This window comes from Triticum urartu, chromosome 7A, assembly GCF_056163025.1.
Source record: "Triticum urartu cultivar PI428250 chromosome 7A, HENAU_Tu73, whole genome shotgun sequence".
Lineage (NCBI taxonomy): Eukaryota > Viridiplantae > Streptophyta > Magnoliopsida > Poales > Poaceae > Triticum > Triticum urartu.
In genome coordinates, this window is record NC_141879.1 from 103,892,062 (window position 1) to 103,914,619 (window position 22,558).

Genomic DNA, 22,558 nt, shown 5'->3' on the forward strand with positions numbered 1-22,558 from the left:
GCACCTGCGCACGCACGCACGCACCTGCTCCCCGTTGGATGGACGCGCAACAGCGACGTGGTGCTAGATCTCGTCCGACCCCGCCGGCGAAGCGATGCTCATCGGCGGCCTCGCGTTGGCCACACCGGTCGAGCTGACAGCCTTGTCAGCTGGCGCCTCTTTTCAGAAAGAAAAATGAAAAAGACAGCCTCGTCAGTTCATTGTAGATTGCTGGGTTTCTGAATGAGCTTCTCCACTCGATCTCCGGCCGGATGGGTGTGGTGGGCGTGGCGGGGCGCCGATGGTTGGTGCGTGTGGATGGCTCGGCTCAGGCGCTATGGACCGTGTGTTATGCTGACCGTCCGCATAAACGAGCTGATTAGGCACGGGCGGAGGCGGAGCCCTCCTGTCCTGTGTGTACACTGACCGTCCAAAAGTTTCGTCGGTATGCCCCCGGCTGGCTCCCGTACGTGCAGCTACCGCCCGGCAGGCAGATATGGGTAGCCAAGGCCATGCCAGCGGCAGCTCCACATAAATGAGATGATTAAGCACGCGCGGGGCCTCCGCTATATACATACATACTCACCACCCGATCGACCGCAAACACGCAAGCAAAAGACCACCAGAAAGAACCCGGAGGAGCTGAAGCTGCGCGGAGCGTCGTCGTCGTCGAGCGGAGCGCGCCGGCCATGAGAGGGGACGGGGAGGAGGAGGAGGCGTCGGCGCCGCTGCTGCTGCAGTTGCCGGCCAAGGGGGACGGGCAGAGGCGGGGCGCGCGGGTGGCGCGGGAGTGGTGGGACGAGTCGAAGCGGCTGTGGCGGATCGTGGGGCCGGCCATCTTCCAGCGGGTGGCGCTGTACGGGATCAACGTCGTCTCGCAGGCCTTCATCGGCCACATCGGCGACCTCGAGCTCGCCGCCTTCTCCATCGCCTCCACCGTCATCGCCGGGTTCAACTTCGGATTCCTGGTGAGCAAAACCTTCATTCGTTCATGCTTGCTCCGCCTCCTTGCCCGATCCATGCCTTCAATTTGGAGGAGCTCGCACCCGTTGATTCCTCCGTCCCCTGCGTGCGCACGCCGGGAGACCGAGACAACGGAGTAGATCGATCTCAGAAGCATAGCCACAGGCTCGTTCCAGAAACGACAAGCCGAGAAAAGAACAGGGTGGATCGGCTGGCTAAGAAGTAAGAACCCCACGGCATTTGATTCGATCGCCGCCTTGTTTACCTCCATCGCCGCCAGCTAATTTGAACCGCCCCGCTCTGTAGCTAAGCTGCGCGTAAACCAGTGCAGGCAGGGTCAACGTTAACGCCGAAATCGCGCGCGCGTATCCTATCAAGTATCAACACGCCCCAGCTGCTCGTGCTAATCTGGACAACTTGTCCACTCCTGCTCCGTCTCCATTTCCCATACGCGCGGGCGCGCGTGCCACGTGGATGTTGGATTGGGCCGACGAACACGGGTGCAGCTGCAGCTGCATCGCCGCTGGGAGCAGCTTTCAGGTCTTCATTTCGTTTGGCGGGGCAGGAGCAGCAGCAGTACTGTTTTTCGAGGGAGACAGTGCGGGCCTGCTCTTCCACGATTGGGATATCTAGCGTCGCACTTGGAGCTCCTCTCGTGCGGATCGTAGCGGCTGTCTGCACACACAGACGGCCAGGAGATGTCATCTGTACTAGAATTGGCACCGAGAGCCACTTTTGCCGAACAAAAGGAAAACACTGAAAACTACTGCTACTACCAGTCGACTGCACACCGCGGCGTAAAGTGGCGCAGTGTCAACTTTAACGCCGAAAACGCCACCGTAGTATCTCATCATTAGGTACGTCCAGCGCCTGCCGCTTTGAATAACGCCAGTATTAGCAGCCAGCTCCGTCGACGCAAGCATGCAGTAGCTTTCAGATCTTAATTCCGTGGGCTTGCTTCCTTATTTGATATTCGAAATAAATGAAACGATGAGTAAGATCTTACGTAGAAGAAGCACAATCGATCGCGCTCGTTCCGGAAAAGACAAGGGGACAGGATCGAGTAAAGAAACCAGGAACGTGACGGCGTTCGTTTGTTGGTTGCCAAATTGGTTTGGGACTATGAACCGGTCGACCAGGATCGATGGAACCGCCGCCGTATCTTATCATCATATCCAGCTCGTGGCGTCTTGCCGCCTTGAGTAATACTACTTTCTCCGTCTCAAATTACTTGTCACATAAATGGATTATTCGTATCTGTGACAAGTATTTTCGGACGTAGGAAGTACTATACACGTAACATGCCGACCACCATCCCCCTTTTTTCCCGCTTCATGGGCGAGGCGGGGATCATGTGGTTGGTGTCGCCACAGCTACAGCTTGCGTGCTACAAGTAACTTTCGGATTTTAATTTCGTAGCATTTAAGTGGGTATACCTCACGAGCAGCTTTTGTTTTCTGAGGGGAACACCTTACTATAATCTTATATGTTGATAGTCTTTCCTAGCCATGATGTAGTCAAGCTTTACTATGTTTGGCTTGAGACAAAACTTATATGCGGACTAAAATACAGAGGGAGTAGGAGAGACTGCACTAGTTTCTGCTCTCTCTGGAGTCTGGACTGGATCAGAAAACCAATAGCCAATAATATCCAGAGATGTGTCCCTCTTCTGCAAGCCATAGCAAGAGGAACCGTGTCCTGGTTAAGCACATGTCAAATTGATTGCTGGATCGGGTCGGCCGCTAGCTGCCGCACCGCACACTGTATCTTGTGCAGTTTTGTGTCCACGTACGCGCCTGGCGCTGTCGACGCCGTCGCCTACGGGCCACTGACACCGATCAGGCGTACTGCATTGTGGTGGCCAGTTCGTCATTGCTCACGGCATCACATGGCCATCGCACGATCAGCAGCACGAGTAGAACTATTTCGTCACAGTGAAAATGTTTGGTACTGTAGTAAAAAGAAAAGATCTTCAGGCTAGCTATGGTGAAAAACGGTGTACCAGTATTTGTGATCACTGATGTTCATCAATGGCCGTTTTCTGAACTTGCTCGTGTGTTCTGCTGGTGGTTCTTGTAACAGCTGGGCATGGCGAGCGCGCTGGAGACGCTGTGCGGGCAGGCGTTCGGGGCGAGGAAGCACCACATGCTGGGCATCTACCTGCAGCGCTCCTGGATCGTGCTCTTCCTCTTCGCGCTGGCGCTCACGCCCACCTACGTCTTCACCGAGCGCCTGCTGCTCCTCCTCGGCCAGACGCCGGAGCTGTCCCGCCTCGCCGGCGAGATGAGCGTGTGGCTCATCCCGCAGCACTTCGCCATGGCCATGCTGCTCCCGCTCACCCGCTTCCTGCAGAGCCAGCTCAAGAACTGGGTCACCGCCGCCACCGCCGGGGTCACCCTCGCGCTGCACGTCCTCGTCACCTACCTCCTCGTCACCCACTTCCAGCTCGGCTACGCCGGCGTGGTCGTCGCCGCCGACGTCGCCTGGTGGCTCGTCGTGCTGGGGCAGTTCTTCTACGTCGTCTGCGGCGGCTGCCCGCTCTCCTGGAGGGGCTTCTCCGTCGAGGCCTTCGCCGACTTCTGGGACTTCATCAAGCTCTCCACCGCATCCGGCGTCATGCTCTGGTAAGTCTTTTTGTCACACTTTTTAGAAGAGTGCACGTACCAATTACGTAGAGTATAACGAACAAGTGTATACTACTCCCTCTGTTCCTAAACATTTCTTTCTAGAGATTTCAAATGGAACACCACATATGGATGTATATAGATATATTTTAGAGTGTAAATTCACTCATTTTGCTATGTATATAGTCACTTGTTAAAATATTTAAAAAGACAAATATTTAGGAACCAAGGGAGTACATTCTAGCCACTGATTCTTTGGCATTTCTTTGCCAATCCGCATGCAGCATGGAGAACTGGTACTACAGGGTGCTTGTGTTGCTCACGGGGTACCTGCCCAACGCTGAGATCGCCGTGGACGCCCTCTCCATATGCTTGACGATCAACGGCTGGGAGATGATGATCCCGCTAGGGTTCCTGGCAGCCACTGGGTACGTACTTACGCACGCACGCACACCGAATTCAACAATGAGTACACGGCCGAGTGTTGCATCGTTCGGTCAGAGACTCAGAGTGGACTAACATGTGTGCCTGGCAAATTTTTGCGTAAAATTTTGCAGTGTTCGGGTGGCAAACGAGCTCGGCGCGGGCAGCGGCAAGGGCGCGCGCTTCTCCATCGTCGTCTCCATCACCACCTCCGTGGTGATCGGGCTCGTCTTCTGGTGCCTTATCCTCACCTACAACGACCAGATCGCGCTCCTCTTCTCGTCGGGGAAGGCCGTGCTCGACGCCGTGCACAACCTCTCCATGCTCCTCGCCTTCACCATCCTCCTCAACAGCGTGCAGCCCGTCCTCTCAGGTACATACATTTCCTTCTATAGCTCAAAATCCAGAAATGCCACTGAAGCTCTTTGTATCATTGCGCTTGTGTTGTATTGTAACTATGGGTGGTTGCATTGCAGGGGTGGCTATTGGTTCTGGATGGCAAGCACTGGTCGCCTATGTCAACATCGGATCCTACTACCTGGTCGGGGTGCCCATCGGGATCATACTGGGCTGGCCGCTCGGCTTCGGAGTTCGGGTAGGGAATGGATAATCACAAGGGCGGAGAAACAAAAATGAACAGAAGAAAATTTGCATCTTCTGATCATGCATGACTTAAATTTTGCAGGGAATTTGGTCTGGGTTGATTGGCGGGACTGCTGTTCAGACGCTGGTGTTAGTCTACCTCACCATGAGATGTGATTGGGACGATGAGGTAAGTCAGAGCTCCTCTTTTCTGCTCTATATATGTCTGGTTTATCTTGTCATGAAATTCAACAGTCTATTATCTTCTTTTCTGTTATCACTTTTTTCGGAACAATCATTTTGTTGTTGGGATTTTTTTAGCTCATTGCTTGTGTGATTGCAGGCTAAGACCACCAGTGCACGAATGAGAAAATGGGCCAGCACAAAATGAAAGCCACTCGACAATATTGTTGTCAACTTTCAGCTCCCTTTGACACAGGGGAAAAGGAGCTCAGCAGCACAAGGATCAGAAGCAAACGCTCAGAATATGGGACGGAGGAAGTAGTTAGTTCAGAAGAAAATGTGGGCGTTTATTTGACTAGGAAGCAAGCATGCGGCCTGTTTCTCAAGATATCCGCTGGTCAAGAAAATTCAGTGTGCTATCAGAGGGCTCAAAACTATGTATTTCTACGATATCTAAAAGCATAGCACAGAGAGAAAAAGGATGAATTGATGTGCTAGAAATTCAAATTCCACCGACCAAAGCAAAACATCGAGACATTGATTTGATGGATCTTGTTCTATTAGTATAGTCCTTGGATGATAATTGTACCTGTCATGACCTGTTTTCTGCAGGATTCACCCGATCAGATCATAACCGCTAGATTTTCGTAACCTTGCGCAAACAAATCACATCCAAGAAAAAATATGCATTTTTTTGAGAGAGAAAAAAGCAATTTTTATCTAACGCTTTTGCCATTCTCAGTCAGATGATATAATTAGCCAAATCCCCTGTCAACTTCTCCATCAGAATTGTGTAGATTTTTCCTTTCTGGTTGTCCTTTTTATGATTGATTTTACACACTACTGTTTTGTGGGTCCTTTTTTTTTCAAGAAACTTCAAATATACAAATCTTCAATCATGGCAGTACAACGAACACCAAGAATATTAAAAAATTACATCTAGATTCATAGACCACCTAGCGACGACTACAATCACTCATGCAAGCCAAAGACACACCGCCGTCATCGCCCCTCCCTCATTGGAGCTGGTCACAACTTGTTGTAGACAAAAGGGAAGTCGTCGTGCTAAGCCTCCATAGGACCAACGCACCAGAACAACAACCATCACCGATGAAGAGCAATTTAGATCAGAAGGATTCAACATGAAAACACTTGAACAAAGACCAGATCCAAGCAGATTCACCAAAGTCAATCACCGACCGAATCTCGCGAGATCCACCGGAGACACACCTCCACTCGACCTCCGACGATGCTAGACACACCACCGAAACGGGGGCTAATCAGGGAGAACCTTATTCCATCTTCAAGAAGCCGCCGCCATCTCGTCTTCTTGAGCAGGACATAAACCCTAACAAAACTTGAAGAAGGACCTAAAAATGGAGTGCTGATATATCCATTTGAGAAACAAGTTTGGGACAAGTTTTTACGGATGAAGGGAGTATTGATTATTTGCTTAGGAGTAGTATATGTGTGAGTCTTCTTATATAGTAATCAATGAGAGCAAAAGGCACACATATATGTAATGACTATGCCTAATAAAATCAGTACATTACATATTGTTCAAAATTTGAAAAGTTTTACCGTTCTTCTTTAACTTGGTCGGCCCAATATTTTCTTTGTAGCTCTGTCATTGTATATAATAACAACAAAAAATATACTTAATTATAGACCAACAGGGTAAACTCTCCCCCTCCGTACTTCACCAACGAGCCCGTGGATTCGCCTCCCCTTTGCCTGTCGCTTTGGCAGTCGGTGGCATGAAGGGGAAACTGGTGCCTTCATTCCGTTAGTAGTCTTCACAGATGCAGCGCTCGGGCGGATGTCGGTGCTTCTTCTTCGAGTTTGTCTACCGAGCTTCAATCATCCCCGAGTCTGTCTGCCTAGACGTAGTCAACGAAGCTTCGGCGTGGATTCTTGCCATCTCCTAGGGTCGGCAAGGTTAGTGTATTTCGTCATGTGGCAAGATTTGGTGTCAGGTGCTTCAAATCTATGTAAGGGTTCAACTGCGGTGCCTGCAACTCCATGCCGCTAGGACTTAGGGTCATGTGCATAGAGACTTTCCGGCTTCATCGACAAGGTCAAGCCCACTACGGTAAGGGAGTGGTGACAACATCGTGTCCGCAGTTCGTTCGGCAGTAGTGGTCGCTCAGTGGTCTCGAAATCTCAATGTAATTTTATCTATGTTTGAGATGCTTTATAATTCCGGTGAACTTTTAAAATAGATCTGATGGTTTAAGAAAATAAGTAGCATAGTATTGATTCCATCTTATTTTTATATGTTTTAACCTTTATTTCATTATGTCTTTTATGATAATGTGTTTTATTATATCGAACATATAATTTTTTGATCCTAAAAAAAATCTATTCTCTCCGTCTTGTGTCAAAAACGTTCTTATATTTTAAGACAGAGGGAGTGATTTTGTAAAATTACTGTGTTTTCACACTCTTCTATTTGGCACATGCAACAGTCTCTGCCAATCAAAGAGGGTCCATAGGCTGTTTCGGAGCAAAAGTTTGACTACCCGGTCAACGAGTAAAACGCTTGCCCTTTCACGCAAAAAAGAGAAGAAAAAAAGGAGTAAAATGCTTACCCAACAAAACGCGTTTTCCATTTCCATTTCCGCTCGTTTTACAGGCTGCTCAGACAAAGCTCAGACCAGCGCCGCCGCCGGCCGGCCGGAGTCCGACCCCCGATCGAGGTAGGCAGCCAGCCCCCTCCCGAGACCCGGCCGTCCGCGACCTCGTCTCCGCTGCCGCTCGTGCTCCCCAGACCCGCGCAACGGCGCGAGGTCAAACCCACGCCCCAAAACCCCAAGGGAGGGCCTCCTCCCTCCCCAATGCTCCCACCCCTCCTCCTCCGCCCCAAGTCAACCCCTGCCTCCCCACTCCCATGGCCCCGCTCCCCCTCCCCCTCCTCCTCCTCGCGCTCGCCGGCCTCGCCGTCGCCGCCGCCCAGCCCGGCCAGCCTTTCCCCCCGTCCCCGCAGCAGTCCACCGACGCCTCCGACGGTAAATCCGCTCTCCCGCTCTCGTTACCGGATTGGAAGGCGGTAAAATGCCCGCGGCCTCACAGATCTCTCTCCGTGCCCTCCTCCCCTCGCAGCGGCCGCCCTGCTCGCGGTGTTCCAGCGGTGGGGTCTCCGGTACGGCCCGACGGCGAGCCCGGGGGACCCGTGCGGGACGCGGGACTGGCCCGGGTCCTTCGCGCAGAACGCGTCCGTCGGCTGCCGCTGCGACGGCTCGCCCGTGTGCCGCATCACGCACCTGTTCGTGCTCCCTCTTCCTCGCTCGCTCGAAGCCTCTGGCCGTTTAGTTTTCAAGTTTTCAGGCGCCTCTTTGCGTGTGGACTGACGGGTGGCTCTGGATGATGCAGGACCGTCACCGGATTCCCGAATCTGACCGGGATCCCGCCGGAGCTCTTCAGCTTGACGGAGCTGGTCTCTCTGTGAGTTTGTGGCATTGATGGCTGTTACTGTGCAAACTGCTTACTCTAGGGAATGCTAGAATTAACCCGCTGTAGGAGCATGGATGCACAGCATTGGTTGGAATGTGCATCATATCAGTTACTACGTCTGACTAAGCACTCAGTAGTTTGCTCTTGCATCGTAAATTCATAATGGTTTACTGCAGAATATATAGTGGTTACTTTTTTTTTGCGGGTGAATATATAGTGGTTACTGAAAAGATTAGGTATACAACCAAGGCCTCCATGCCTAACATATACTCCGAAAATGATTAGGTAGTATGGAACCTGTCTAAATGTACACAAAATCTTCTACTTTCAGAACCAACTATTATTGTTTAAATTTGATGCAACCTGGTTTAGCAACAACATATTTTTTTTTCTTTCTTGTATTATACCCTCTAGCATCAATACTGCAAAGAGGCTACACTTGTGTGGTGATAAGAATTATCAATATGATTGATAGCCACTTACTCATCATTTCCTCCTGTAGGGATTTGAGCAATAACAACTTAAGTGGTTCTATACCTCAAGAAGTTGCCAATCTCTCCAAACTACAAACATGGTGATGAAATCTTTTACCTCCCCTTACAAATGGGATTGTAAATTTGTTGTATAACTTCATTGTTAAGTTTTCCTGTATCTATCATCAATCTATACCTGCATTGCAAGTTCATGTTGCTGAACTAGTGCATGTTTGTTACATCTTACACAAATAATTAGTTATACTGCAGAAACAGTCTGTATTCAGACTGTCTCAGTTGCAACTCTATACATTGGCGAAGATATTTATTATGTTTATTATAGCTGACTGAATGATCTTCACTTAGCTAGGCACTTCAACAACAACAAACTCAGTGGGCTTTTACCTAATGAATCTTCACGTTTGGGGAGTCTTCAATCCCTGTAAGTATGCCTCATTTCCTTTACTTCCTTATATACTAAGTAGAAATCTAATTATTTGGATTAAGTCAATCTGGAGGGTAGTACATTATATAGAGTATGTTTGAAAAGAATGATTACATGACCTTGCAATTACTTATGCAGGTGGATGTTCGATAATTACATTGAAGGGCAACTTCCAGAATTTATTGCGAATTTTACCAATATCATAGATCTGTATGTATGAGTACTTGTTTATTTTCATTAGGTACAACTACTTCTTTCTTTGCAGTCTTCTTAAGCTAATGCACTTGTCTTGCCAGGAGAATATATGGAACGAAACTTCGAGGGCCTATTCCAAAAAACTTCTCTAAGTTGACCAATCTGAAAATTCTGTAAGTCACTCTGGTGGTTTAACTTATTAAATATCAAAGAATAATACAACCTCTGTTCCAAATTACTTGTCTTAGATTTGTCTAGATACTAGACAAATCTAAGACAAGTATTTGGGACGGAGGGAGTAGAATATAGTAGTGACCTCAATTTATTTTTATCATTATCATACTCTTAAGGGAGTAACACAAAAGGACTATATATACGAAAAATCAGTGACATACAATTTGTTAGAAGACACATGAATCTGTTTTTCATCTTAATAAATAGTTTATAGCCTTGCGTTTAACAGGGAATTTTTTGCAGGATGCTTGGTGATCTTGATGGTGGAAATTCTACTTTCGATTTCATAGCAGATGGGGCAAATATTTCAATATTGTACGTCTGCAACTGTCATACTGAACTATACTTTGGTTCCATGATCAGTATAATTATTATTTACTAATGTTTTTTTATGTTAAGCAGATCACTGAGAAAATGTGGAATTGGCCAGTTTCCTAGTAACCCCCCAAATCTACCCAATCTAACATACCTGTGGGTTTTCTGAAACTTCTGCTTGAAGGCATTGCTTTTGTTTAGCTATGCTTGATAGTAGTATAACTCTTTATGGTTCTGATAATATTTTAGACAGTTACCCTATAATATGCTGCTACTGTCTTAAATCTTACTATTTTTATAGTTCCAGACATTGTTTTCTAGCCTGATTTCGTATGATGCCATTGTCATAAATCTTAATATTATCTATCTCCAGCATCCATTGTCAATCATCAATAAGCTATTGGTTTAGTAAATGAAACACTGTGAACAGTATTTAGGCATACCTTCTAACTTGCAATGTAGTCTATGTTAGGCGGACAACTATTTCAGATGTTGAATTTTTCATTTTAACATTTTAAATGTGTTTGAACATTTGTTTTCATCTTGGGCAATGGAAGACCTGAGAATAGTAAAATGTTCAATTCCCTATGCAGCCACATCTATTTTATCTTGTTCTTAGCTTTGCTGTAATGCCTGGAGGAAGCTATGCATGAGATGGATCTTTTTTGTTCATAAGTAAAATCCTTCATATTAAATTTTATACATTTTGCTGGTATTTCATAGTTGTACCTAATTCTCAAGTTCGTGGCTGCCTTATATATGCAGAGATTTGAGGTCAAACAATTTATCAAGCTCAATAGAACCATTGCGTCGTTATGGGAGATTAAGCTACCTGTAAGTTCTAGTTACGGACTTACATTTTGCAACTTCAAAAGTAAATTGAATTAGGGGTAGATTAGTTGCCTAATAAAGTTTTTTAACCTTTATTTGCCTAATAAAGTTGGTCGTGTTTTCAAGGAAATTTTAGAAAACCTTGTGCACATAGAGCAAACTGCTTCAGGAAACAATAAAAAGGGCAGCCCGGTGCACGTAGCTCCCGCTTGCGCAGGGTCCGGGGAAGGGTCCGACCACTTTGGGTCTATAGTACGCAGCCTTTCCCTACATTTCTGCAAGAGGCTGTTTCCAGGACTCGAACCCGTGACCTCATGGTCACAAGGCAACAGCTTTACCGCTGCGCCAAGGCTCTCCCCTTCTTCAGGAAACAATACAAATTTAATTCTTTTCGTCTAAATGAAAAGACAGCCCTCCTGCCTGTTTCTAAGAAGAATGCAATTAATCAACAATTTTGAGTTCTTGCAACTTCCAAGGCATATAATTGTTGACCTTTAAACTGTAATATTGGCCTCATAGCTCTGCATCTACCGAAGATAGGTGCCAGATGTCTTTCATTGCACCTTTCCAATATCAATCTCCTCCACACTAGGTGCCTTGCTGGCTTGTGTTTCTGCCCTGGTTTTGCATGTCTCCTTGTCTAGTTTGGCATACATATATTACTATCTGATTCAAATGGAGAATATTAGTCATGCAAGGTCATAGCAATATGACTTCAGGTTATGGGAAGATACTATCAATTCTGTTAAGTGTTATGTCTATTGGTGATAATTACTTAATTAGTCAATATTGGCACAACCTGATTAAGTTAATTTGGGTGTATCATGGTCTATTTATCCTTTGGTTGATGAAATGAACCAAGCTTTAAGTATCTCATTTAACATTTTGATATGCACTAATAGCAAAGAAAATGAATTGGGGCTTGGGTGGGATGGGAGCACTTTATTGTAATCTTATTGCTATTGTACCTACTTTCTCCAAGTTTTTGTCAGTGCGTCAAATTTAGGACTTTATCACTTTTGTTGTTCCACTTATCTAATAAATTTTCATCCTTCTAGATATGTGGGTGAAAACAACTTTAGTGGACCTCTGCCTTCTGAAATGTTTCAATCATCCCGTGGTTTGTAAGTATGTTCACTTGTTCTGCATTTGTACTTGCTGATGGATACCTTTTGCTTATATCAAAGATTCCCCATGGACTGTGGCTTACCAAAACCTCTCAACTAAGCTTTAGTTTAGAGTGCCGTTTTAGTTTCTAAAAAGGCCTCTATTCTTTTTTTGAACTTTAAAATACATGCAGTTGAGTTCTATTGCTTTTTAAGACAACATACTTTGTCTAACGCTTCTTTAAAATCTTACATAAACTTCTTCCATATCATGTACTCCCTCCGTCCCATAATATAAGTAAAAAACGCTCTTATATTATGGGACGGAGGGAGTATCATGTACATCCATTTTCCGTAGCATGGGGCAGCCATTGTACTCGAATGAATAGGACCTTTTTTTTAGCTGCAGACTTAATAATGGTGCATCACATCTGTTCATATTGACTGTCCTTGTATTGGAGTGTGGAAAATATTGACACCTCAGGTTATATTTAACATGGATTCTGACGTATCTTGAATTCTGATACCATGTTAATCCGTGAGAGAGATTGCGCAAATGGGATATTTGTATTGCATCAAGGCCCAAAGTTATAATATATGAAACAGAAGAGACAACCCTTGACTTAGACTACAAAACCACTTATACCCCTAACATGCACATGATATTACAGATCAAACTTGGAACGTAGCACAGCTAAACAATTTTTAGAAAACATCTGAGATCAGTGGCGGAGGCAGGGGGGTGCCAGCAGGGGCCCTGCCCCCCCCCCCCCCCCCCCCTAACATCCTTAAATTCAAGCTAATATGCATGTCAGTAGCTGATTAATTCCTGCTAAAATAGTGTAATTTGAAGGGCCGGCCCTCCCCAACAAAGCTAATCAACGCTTGGCCCCCCCTTATTCAACTTTCCTGGCTCCGCCACTGTCTGAGATAGTGGCATATATTAAACATGGGATCTTTGAACTACTGGATCTGAAGTGGTCTATAGAAACTAGAAATGAGTGGCCGTGATTGAACAACAACAACAACAACAAAGCCTTTAGTCCCAAACAAGTTGGGGTAGGCTAGAGGTGAAACCCATAAGATCTCGCAACCAACTCATGGCTCTGGCACATGGATAGCAAGCTTCCACGGACCCCTGTCCATAGCTAGCTCTTTGGTGATACTCCAATCCTTCAGGTCTCTCTTAACGGACTCCTCCCATGTCAAAACCGGTCAAATGAGTGGCCGTGATTGAATCAAGGAGATTTGCAAGAGATTGGTAGGAATTGGATTTGTGGTAGCAAGCTAGCAACTTAGCACGACATAATAGTATATATAAAATTACACGGGCAATCTCAGAATTATTCAACTGCAATATGTTCGAAATCAAGACTGGGGCATTACAGTTCCATTATGTGCTTTCTTTTGGCTCGATGGTGTCATCTAATTCTTCAAGATCAGCCTACAATTCTTTTTCTACAATGGAGTCTGGTCTTGAACCTGTCTAACTCTTCTGAATATTGTTTTAAATTCTTCAGGGATGTTTCTTATAACCCTTTACTTAATGGAAACCTTCCTAACAACCCCCCTGATCGCAAGTGGTCAATGTATGTATTTCCTTACTTTTACTCATTATATTAGGCATTGGTGCTAATAGCTAAATTGGCAACATTACTTATTTCTTTGCAAACATATTCTCCTGCGTAGAAACTATATCGGGACTTCAATTGATGCAAGCAGAACAATCAACAGGTAATCAATATTTTAAATAATTTGATTAGTGGTCGTGCTTTGATACTGTTGATCAAACAAGTAACAACTCCATTGTTATTTCTTGCCAGCAGTTTTATTTTTGTTATTGTGAATCTTCTCTTGCTGCCTGTTATTAAAGATTGAGAAGGTGGGCACATATCATATTTGAATGGGAGAGCTTATGTAACACCATTGATTGAATACCATTTCATTTTCCACATTTAATGTATGCTTTTCAGCATTCATTTTTTGTCCACAGCAAGAATATTAAATAATGCAATCATTTCGCTCCTGTAAGGCTGCGGCTGCTCTTTTCTCTTGACGCACTTCAGAAATAATCAGATATGTTGGAGAATGGAAGGGCCGTGAAAGAGGAGACCAAAGTGCTACCGATTTTTCCTTCTTTGTAGATCAACAGGCCTACATATGCAGTAGAATTTTGTTACAAGTTTGGCCTATATTTGCATTTTAGAGAACATCCTGGGATAGAATGATTGGAAAATTTAGGAAATTTTCAACAAGGGTAATGTCGGAAAAGAAGTGGTAGCATTGATGGCGGCCTTTTAGTACTTCTGTATACAGTCCTGAGCTTGTCCTTGTAATTTGCAGTAAATTTTAAACTTTGTTATTTTAATAATGTCCTGCTTCATTTTCTCACCCTGCATTGAATTTTAATATGCAGTGAGAACCTTACTCTCCTCAATTGTCTCCACATGAAAGAATGCAACAAGTTCAACACTAGTAAGTTATAACAAATCTTCACTGTTTGATATTTGAAGACGCATTTCTTGCTATTAGCTTCCAGTACTCAATTTATCATGTATTAATAACATCAATTACTATATTCTATTGGTGTACATACTGTGATGTTCTATAGTTATTAAGATCAAAGACTTGTTAAATCTTTTAAAATCCGCACAAATGTTTACTCATCCCTCATCTGGTCATCATTTGCAGAACCAATAACTTCATTCGCTGTAAACTGTGGCGGCAAGCAAAGGATTTCTTCAGATCCATTGCCAATTACGTTTGACGATGACACCAGTATCCTTGGGGCAGCAGGCTTTCATGTTAATACTGACAGGCAATGGATAGTTAGCCATGTGGGTTCTGATCCTTTTACTAACTCTTCTGGACCTGGTACCATAAGTACAACTCAAGTTATTCTGGGGACAGACATGCCTGATCTCTATGAAACTGCAAGGACATCAACAAGTGCTTTGTCGTACTATGCGGTTGGTTTGTTGAATGGGAAATATACAGTTCAACTCTTCTTCGCAGAGATACTTATTGATAGCCAGTTAAATAATGGGACAGGAAGGCGCTTGTTTAACATTGATATTCAGGTTTGGTCTCTCTCTCTCTCAAAATTTTGACATTTAATGCCTCCAGTTCATATCAGCCAAACTGAAATTGTCTGATTTACTGCAGGATCAGAATATCAAGAGAGATTTTGACATTACTAAGGAAGCAGGGGGGTTCGGGAGACCCACAAACATAACTCGTGAAGTGACTGTGGATAACTCAGTACTTAAGATACATCTGTATTGGAGTGGACGAGGCACATGCTGTATTCCATATGAAGGAGCTTATGGGCCTCTGGTGTCAGCAATAAGAGGTAAGTATATCCACACTACATATACTGTATTCAGCTTATTTCACTCTCTGTTTATGTGACAATACGATCCAGAGGTTGCGTTTGATGAATGTAGCATCAGTAGGCAATCGGGACAGTACATTGGCTGACAAGGATAAAATGCTCATTTTTCTGCAGTTTTTTGTCCTGAAAAGCCGAACAACAGCCCCCCACCAGCACGGCCAGTGTCTGCGCCAAGTAATGATGACAAGCGAAGAGGAGTGGTTGCAGGCATTGCAGCCCTGTGTATAGCTGGGGCGGTGATCTCTTCGTCCGTCGTTTACCTCTGGTGGAAATGGGTTGCGCTGGTAAAGCATCCAAATGCATGAGGGGAGTTGAGATGTGCATAGCATGTGAATTAGCCTATGTACTGTATCATATCTTCCCGGAGCTTGGTTGGGGAACATGGACGCCTGTACAGGAAACTGCCGCGTAGCATGAAGAGGAGGGCAACATTGGTGTACAGTTCGGTTTACGGTCAGGATTTTAGGTCTGTAGCTTTGTTTTGTTTTCCACCCGTCGATTGTAACTTGTAAGGACCACTCTAGTCATCTCCATTCTTTATTTGTTCGTTCAAACTTATTTCCATGTAGTGCTGCCTTGTTGAATGAGTAATTAACACCTTGAGGTGTTCTTTGGAATGTGGAATTTCTTGTACCTGCTTGATTGACTTGTTTCATGTGAAACTCTTGCAGTCCAGAGTTCGGACCGTTGTAGGATTTCAATCCATTGAATTCTTCACCTCCGGAGGATATTTGTATGTGTTGAGTAACGTGATTGTATTAGAAAACATAGGTTAGATTAGGAAATATTCTGGCTTGCTTTGTACTTCAAATAGATAATGTACTCCTATATATATATATATATATATATATATATATATATATATATGCCCACGAGGCTCAAACAATACATAAAACTATTTCACCAAACCTTTCTCTCCCTTCTAACAGTATGGAAGGAACGCCACATTTGAATTTCCTATGGATTGTTGTCCTACATAGACCCTTGAAACTTTTCTTTGTTTGACAAGAAGTAAATTGCTCAAAACCATCACATTTGTGGCTGGGCTAAATTGTCACTGTTTTTTTTGTGTGCCAAAAATCATAAAAGCCCACCATTTCTGCGGCAAGTGAGTAACAAATTACATTGATTTGGAGATCAGCCATGTCTACCCAGTTGGGCTCACCGCCAGTTCCAACGAACCACTTGCTTGTCGCAGAAGCGGTGAGTTATTATGATTTTTTGGCAAAAGCGGTGGCAATACTCTTATGTCATGCACTGAGTTTTAAAAGATATGCATGTTTTCTCCTTGTGGTGCAACCAGATAACTTCTATCATTGCTATTTCCATGTCATCACTTCCTATGGTATTTAGCATGCTATTGCATTTCAGTCCTTTGTTTTGCATGTTCCCGTGTTCTAATAAAATCTTCTAATGGTTGATATTTTGCATGTATTTTTCTTTATTTTGTAGCAAATAGTTTCATTGAGTAACTGGTGATTTCGTATTGTAATTGCCACAATGCAATATTTATACACGAATATTCATTTCTACTTTCAACTCCAAATTTAGGCCAAATTACCATGGGAGAACAAAAATGTCTTTTCTTTTACCCGAGTTCTCAGGTAAAATAAACATTGATGAAATGCACAGTTGTACCCCTATTTAAGAATTCATCTGATTAACCAGTTAACTTGCCGATAAATCCCTACTTGTAGGGTCATCGAGTAGCCGATAAACTGATAAATCGTCTGATCAATTAATTAAAATGGCCGATTAACTTGCCGATTAGTTTATTAATCCCTACTCGCCAACCAACCAAATAACTACTCCCTTCATCCCATAATATAAGAGCGTTTTGACACTACACTAGTGTCAAAAAGTTCTTATATTATGGGACGGAGGAAGTACCAATTAACGATTTCTTGTATCAGATTCGGCCTCCTCTCATGACTGCCCCAATTAGGGTTTCTTCACCTCCCGTTGATCTATTGAGGCTTCGGGGGCCTTAGGGCCATGGAGGCCCAATTGACCTCATCCTTGCTAGCAGGAGGGTTCCTTCTTTGTTTTAAGGTTTTTATAGGCCGATTAGGATTGTGTCCTGCTTAGAAAGGAGAGACGGCAACGACTCCCTGAAGATGGAATAAGGCCTTCCCCGCCTAGCTCCACCCCGATGGTGTGATGTCGTCAGAGGGCCTGTAAAGGTGTGTCTTCGGCCGATCTCATGGGATTCGGGCAGTGTTGGTTTCGTCGGATCTCCGTGGATCCAGTCTTCGTTCGTGTGTCTACATGTTGAATTCTTTTAATATAAGCTTCTCTTCATTGACATCGATTGTTATTCTGGTGTGCCGGTCTTGCGGGGTCTTAGCACAACAACTTCCTGGCTGTCTAGTACAACAGGTTTTGTCCTGTTTCGATAAAGAAGAGGCGATGATGGCGGCGCGCCTTTGGCTCGCTGCTTTGTAGTCGTCGCTACATGATCTACGAGATGTAATTTTTTTATTTCTAATGTTTCTTGTACTGCCATGTCTCATATAATGAAGAAAGGAAGGATTCTGGCCAAAAGAATAGAAATAAACATTGATTATTTATTACACAAAATTAGCTCGGAATTTTGGAATTCGAGATGAATTTGCTTCCTGCAGATCTCCTTTTCGTTTCCACCCCTAAACTTACAACAAAACCCAAACCACAACCCTCCTCTTTACTTGCCTTACAAGTAGATCCCTCGTTAACCTTCCCCCCCGACTCTGCTTCCTCCTCACTTCCCCCAAATCCCCCACCCGAACCCTCGGAATCCCTCCCTCGCCGCCGCCGACCCTCCGCCGATCTCCCCGCCGCCGAGATGTCTCGCCGCTACGACAGCCGCACCACGATCTTCTCGCCGGAGGGCCGGCTGTACCAGGTGGAGTACGCGATGGAGGCGATCGGGAACGCCGGGTCGGCGCTCGGGATCCTGGCGGCCGACGGCGTCGTCCTCGTCGGCGAGAAGAAGGTCACCTCCAAGCTGCTCCAGTCCTCCCGATCCGCGGAGAAGATGTACAAGATCGACTCCCACCTCGCCTGCGCCGTCGCCGGGATCATGTCCGACGCCAACATCCTCATCAACACCGCCCGCCTCCACGCCCAGCGCTACGCGCTCTCCTACCAGGAGCCCATCCCCGTCGAGCAGCTCGTCCAGTCCCTCTGCGACACCAAGCAGGGCTACACCCAGTTCGGGGGCCTCCGCCCCTTCGGCGTCTCCTTCCTCTTCGCGGGGTGGGACAAGAACCACGGCTTCCAGCTCTACATGAGCGACCCCTCCGGCAACTACGGCGGCTGGAAGGCCGCCGCCGTCGGGGCCAACAGCCAGGCCGCCCAGTCCATGCTCAAGCAGGACTACAAGGATGGCATGACCCGCGAGGAGGCCGTCGCCCTCGCCCTCAAGGTCCTCAGCAAGACCATGGATTCCACTAGTTTGACTGCCGATAAGCTGGAGCTGGCCGAGGTCTTCGTGCAGCCCGGCACTGGGGAGGTGCAGTACCAGGTGTGCTCTCCTGACGCCATGGGGAAGCTGCTTGCCAAGGCTGGGCTCACGCAGCCCGCGCCTGAGGCCTGATGTGCTGGTTTGCTGTGGCTTGTGATGCCTACTACTCTTAGACCGCTTAATCAGTTATGCTTCTGTTGTTTTAAGCCAAACTATTTGACAATTATGCATTTTAATTTTATGTTGAACATGCTTGGTATTTTCTTTATCTGATGGATTGTCTTGTGCTAGGCGAAAATTGTGATCCTTGTGTCCCATGCTTGATTGTTATTGTGACCAGGGGATATGGAAGAATGCGCTTATAGAAAACTGCAGTGAAACCTATGTGTTTGACCATGTTCTCATCAAGTTTGTTTAGTGAACAATCCCAATTGTAAGGAGGTTCTGGTGCTTGGGGCCTGTGTTTATAAAGTTCAGCGCCTTCAATAGATTCAATACCTATGCACCATCTAGTTTGCCCCATGGAGAAGTTAGTAATTATGTATGATGATTGCATAAAACATCATATAATATTGTAGGTTGGAATCTTGGTGGTCAAATGTTTTCTTGTTGCTCTATGTCTAGGTTGTCATAGACAACAACAATGATCATGTTAGAGCAAGACAATGGAAATAGTAGAAGCATTGTATGCTACCAACTGTTTACAGCCTGTACTCTGTTCCTTGAAGAATTAGCTACTTACAATAAGACATAATCCTTGGGCGATTTTGATGACTTCTCCATGATGACAATATCTTGCCAATTTTTCTGGTAGCCCCCCATGGGCCCATTGCACGTTTATCCTGTATGTACCTTGCCTTGGATTTTCTGGATTGCTCTTGTGTACTGGTGTGCTGATTAGTTAGTTGTGTTCTGTTGAACAACATGGGAGCATAACATGCTGCTATGCAGTCTGTCAGTTCTAGATAAATTTCATACAAATATGGGTGCTGAATTCTGATCAGTTCCGCATTATTCAAGCATTTTAGGGGATTTGATGCAAGCAAGTAACACTAGATATAGTCTGATTTTGAAAATCTGTATGCACGTTATAGCGCTTGTATTCATCTGGTCAAAACGGTAATGAACTGTATTTCACTTGTTAAGGAACTCAATTCTGCGACCTGGGGCTTTTACAGTTAAAATCGATATTATTGCACTAGTGACTGAGTGCTTCTGCCAAGTTTTAGTTGAGTGCTTCATAAAATTCCTGCTCTTCTTGCCTGCTATTCCTAGTTTTAACAATATAATGCTTGCAACCCTGCTGTGCTCATCAGACCTGTTATCTGTCAAGTATTAGTGCCCCAATTGGACTGCTGCTGGAGTGCTTAGTTATCAAACTGTTTCTTCTCCAGCCCTGCATAGTGTTGATTCCAAACAGTTTCTTTCTCCAGCCTGAGTTGTTTTCTAGGGTATTGGCCGGGTCCAGTAGAGTTTCATGTTTATCTATCTGTCCTCGTTCTCGTCATGTTTTTATTTCTGAACCATGTGAAGTTACGAACGTTATATGGGTACATTTCATAAGTCTACCTACTGTATGGGGAGCCGCTGTGGCCATTTTAATGCCATGATTTCGCTAGAGAAGCAAGCATACCCAGCTCAAAGTTTGCCTGACAAACAATGGTGCCACTGCCATTGTTGTGGAGAGGAAACCTATGGGGACGTAGCAAAGGCCATTGCTGCTGAGGGATGAAGGACGTCCATCCGGCTCCTATGAAGGGGCCTGGAAGACTCGGATCCCTCGCACTCAGTTCATTCCAGCAGTAGCATAATTCTTGATGCTTCTCAATCCCATGCAGCTCATTCAGATAGGACGTGATCGCTACTTGAATATGTGGATGATCTTCATTCATTCATAACTAAGGAACATGACTAAGAGTCTTGTAGTGGAACTAAGGAACATGACTAGGAGACTTGTAGTGGAACTATATTTATCCCTTGAAATTGCTGATGCGAGATGCTTCGGTAGCTCGCCGCAATGCATTTATCGCCTTGTGCACACGCATTTATCTTCACTTTCAGCACATGCACCACCTCTATTCTAGTCAGTTTGATTTGCTATCTTCGCCTTTTATGGCAGAATCATATCTTTACATTGTCATATGCTCATATGTCTTTGATATGATTGCAGCATACACATATGAATGATGGATATTACATCAGGGGACACATGAATACCAGTGTGACATCATACATGTCTCATATTGTCTTTACCGTGACATATGTGTACAACCATTCACGTCCTAGTTTGAATTTGGTTACCTTTCTTATTACCAGGAAGGCTGCATAGTTTGATTCCTCATATTTATCATTGTTGGTGCTTGAAGAACCATTAATAGACATTTGCAATGAAGTTTTAGAACTGACCTCAAATATCACATATGGATTAGAACTTGTGCAAGATGTACACAAGATCATCCCTCAACTTACATTGCATTTCCCCCCTTTTGGAAATAATAAAATGAATGTACTTACACATGCAATACTTGTTGTACAACCATGTGACGTTGACATATATATGGGGGGTCAACTAATTGCTCCAGCCCATTAGTTTGATTCACACCAAAATATTCATCTACCTTGTATTACCTCGGAGATGAATGTGATTAATACTTCGTGAAGTGGGGTACTGAAGCATTATTATTTGAGGTGGCTCGGCTAATGTTTTGCCCCGAACTTTGTGAGGTGGGGAAAATCTGAAACATTATTTCAGCTGGGTGGAGGTATACTGTCATTTGCCCTTAATATGATTTAAGGGCATCCTTTTCTTATTTGGTTGTTTGGGTTGCTCTGAAAATCAATTTTATTGTACGAGTGGAAGTGATTGAGTGCTGTCAAGATTTTTTGTACAGTGTTGTACAAATTCCGGCTTATCTTGTCTGCTATTTCCAGTTTTCCATATCGCGCCTGTGTTCATAAGATCTGTTATGTTTAATTATGCCCCAACGGGATCGCTACTCGGGTGCTGGGTTTCAAACGGTTTCTAGCCCAGCTTGCGTTGTGTTCCGGTGTGCTGTGTTTTCAAACGGTTTCTTCCTACAGCTTGAGTAGTGTTCTGGGGTGCTGGCCTGGTCCAGTTGCTGCTGCCATGGGAAACTCGTGTTTCTCTGACATGGTTCTCTTCATGTTTGATTTCTGAATCACGTGAAGTTAGGGATGATGCAGTCCTAATTTCTGAATGGCCACAAGATCTGGATGATATACGTGTACATTTCTATAGTCTACCAATAGGAAGAACATATCTAAAGTCTACCCAAATGCGTACATTTCTGATGCCATGGTTTCGTTAGAGAAGAGAGCATATATCCAGCTGATTCCAACAACGGCCGTTGCCGCCAAGTGACAAGTTTTTTTTTCTTTTTTTTTTCGGAAGCAGAGTGACAAGAATTGTGCAGGATCACGTGGACAAGTCACTTAATAATATTAATATAAAGCTGCTAGATTCCAAGCGAATACCTTTGTTTATCTTTTGAATTACACTTTGCGGGACAATATAATGAGGTGTTGCATGAGCCGGTGGGGCGGACCCTTCTAAGATGCAACATAACACGTGCTTTCAGATTGGTTAATTGCTCATCTAGATCCTAATTTAGTTTGGGGATAGGAAATCCGGATTTCTCGGTTCCTACTGTAGCTTCATGATTGATGGCCTATGAATGGAACGCCCAACCGGCTCCAGTGGAGCTTGGAAGGTACTCCCTCCGTTCCAAATTACTTGTCGTGGTTTTAGTTTAAATTTGAACTAAAACCACGACGAGTAATTTGGAATAGAGAGAGTAGAACATAGCAGCAGTTAAATGATCCTCGATGCTTTCTTTTTTGAGAATACGTCAATAGCGTACCTAAGCTTTATAGAAAGGAGAAATAATTACAA

General features: G+C 44.8%; 3 protein-coding genes across 3 annotated transcripts; all 3 read left to right on the plus strand.

Moving 5' to 3' along the window:
- The first annotated feature begins 572 nt into the window (after positions 1-572).
- LOC125520512 (protein DETOXIFICATION 27-like) lies at positions 573-5,300 on the plus strand. The gene is made up of 7 exons (XM_048685465.2): positions 573-947; positions 3,025-3,566; positions 3,851-3,994; positions 4,124-4,362; positions 4,466-4,584; positions 4,675-4,761; positions 4,915-5,300. Exons 1-7 carry the CDS (start codon positions 669-671, stop codon positions 4,960-4,962), a joined length of 1,458 nt encoding a protein of 485 aa, XP_048541422.2. The 5' UTR covers positions 573-668; the 3' UTR covers positions 4,963-5,300.
- Positions 5,301-7,366: 2,066 nt separating this feature from the next.
- On the plus strand, positions 7,367-15,842 carry LOC125519840 (putative LRR receptor-like serine/threonine-protein kinase At1g53440). The gene is made up of 17 exons (XM_048684616.2): positions 7,367-7,762; positions 7,857-8,019; positions 8,127-8,198; positions 8,710-8,781; positions 9,051-9,122; positions 9,264-9,335; positions 9,422-9,493; positions 9,798-9,869; positions 9,957-10,025; positions 10,635-10,703; positions 11,759-11,824; positions 13,327-13,395; positions 13,496-13,540; positions 14,223-14,281; positions 14,498-14,886; positions 14,972-15,158; positions 15,315-15,842. Exons 1-17 carry the CDS (start codon positions 7,645-7,647, stop codon positions 15,503-15,505), a joined length of 1,857 nt encoding a protein of 618 aa, XP_048540573.2. The 5' UTR covers positions 7,367-7,644; the 3' UTR covers positions 15,506-15,842.
- A 2,064-nt stretch (positions 15,843-17,906) lies between these two features.
- On the plus strand, positions 17,907-18,913 carry PAC1 (20S proteasome alpha subunit C1). Its single transcript, XM_048685882.2, has one exon. It carries the CDS (start codon positions 18,025-18,027, stop codon positions 18,775-18,777), a length of 753 nt encoding a protein of 250 aa, XP_048541839.1. The 5' UTR covers positions 17,907-18,024; the 3' UTR covers positions 18,778-18,913.
- The last annotated feature ends 3,645 nt before the right edge of the window (positions 18,914-22,558 follow it).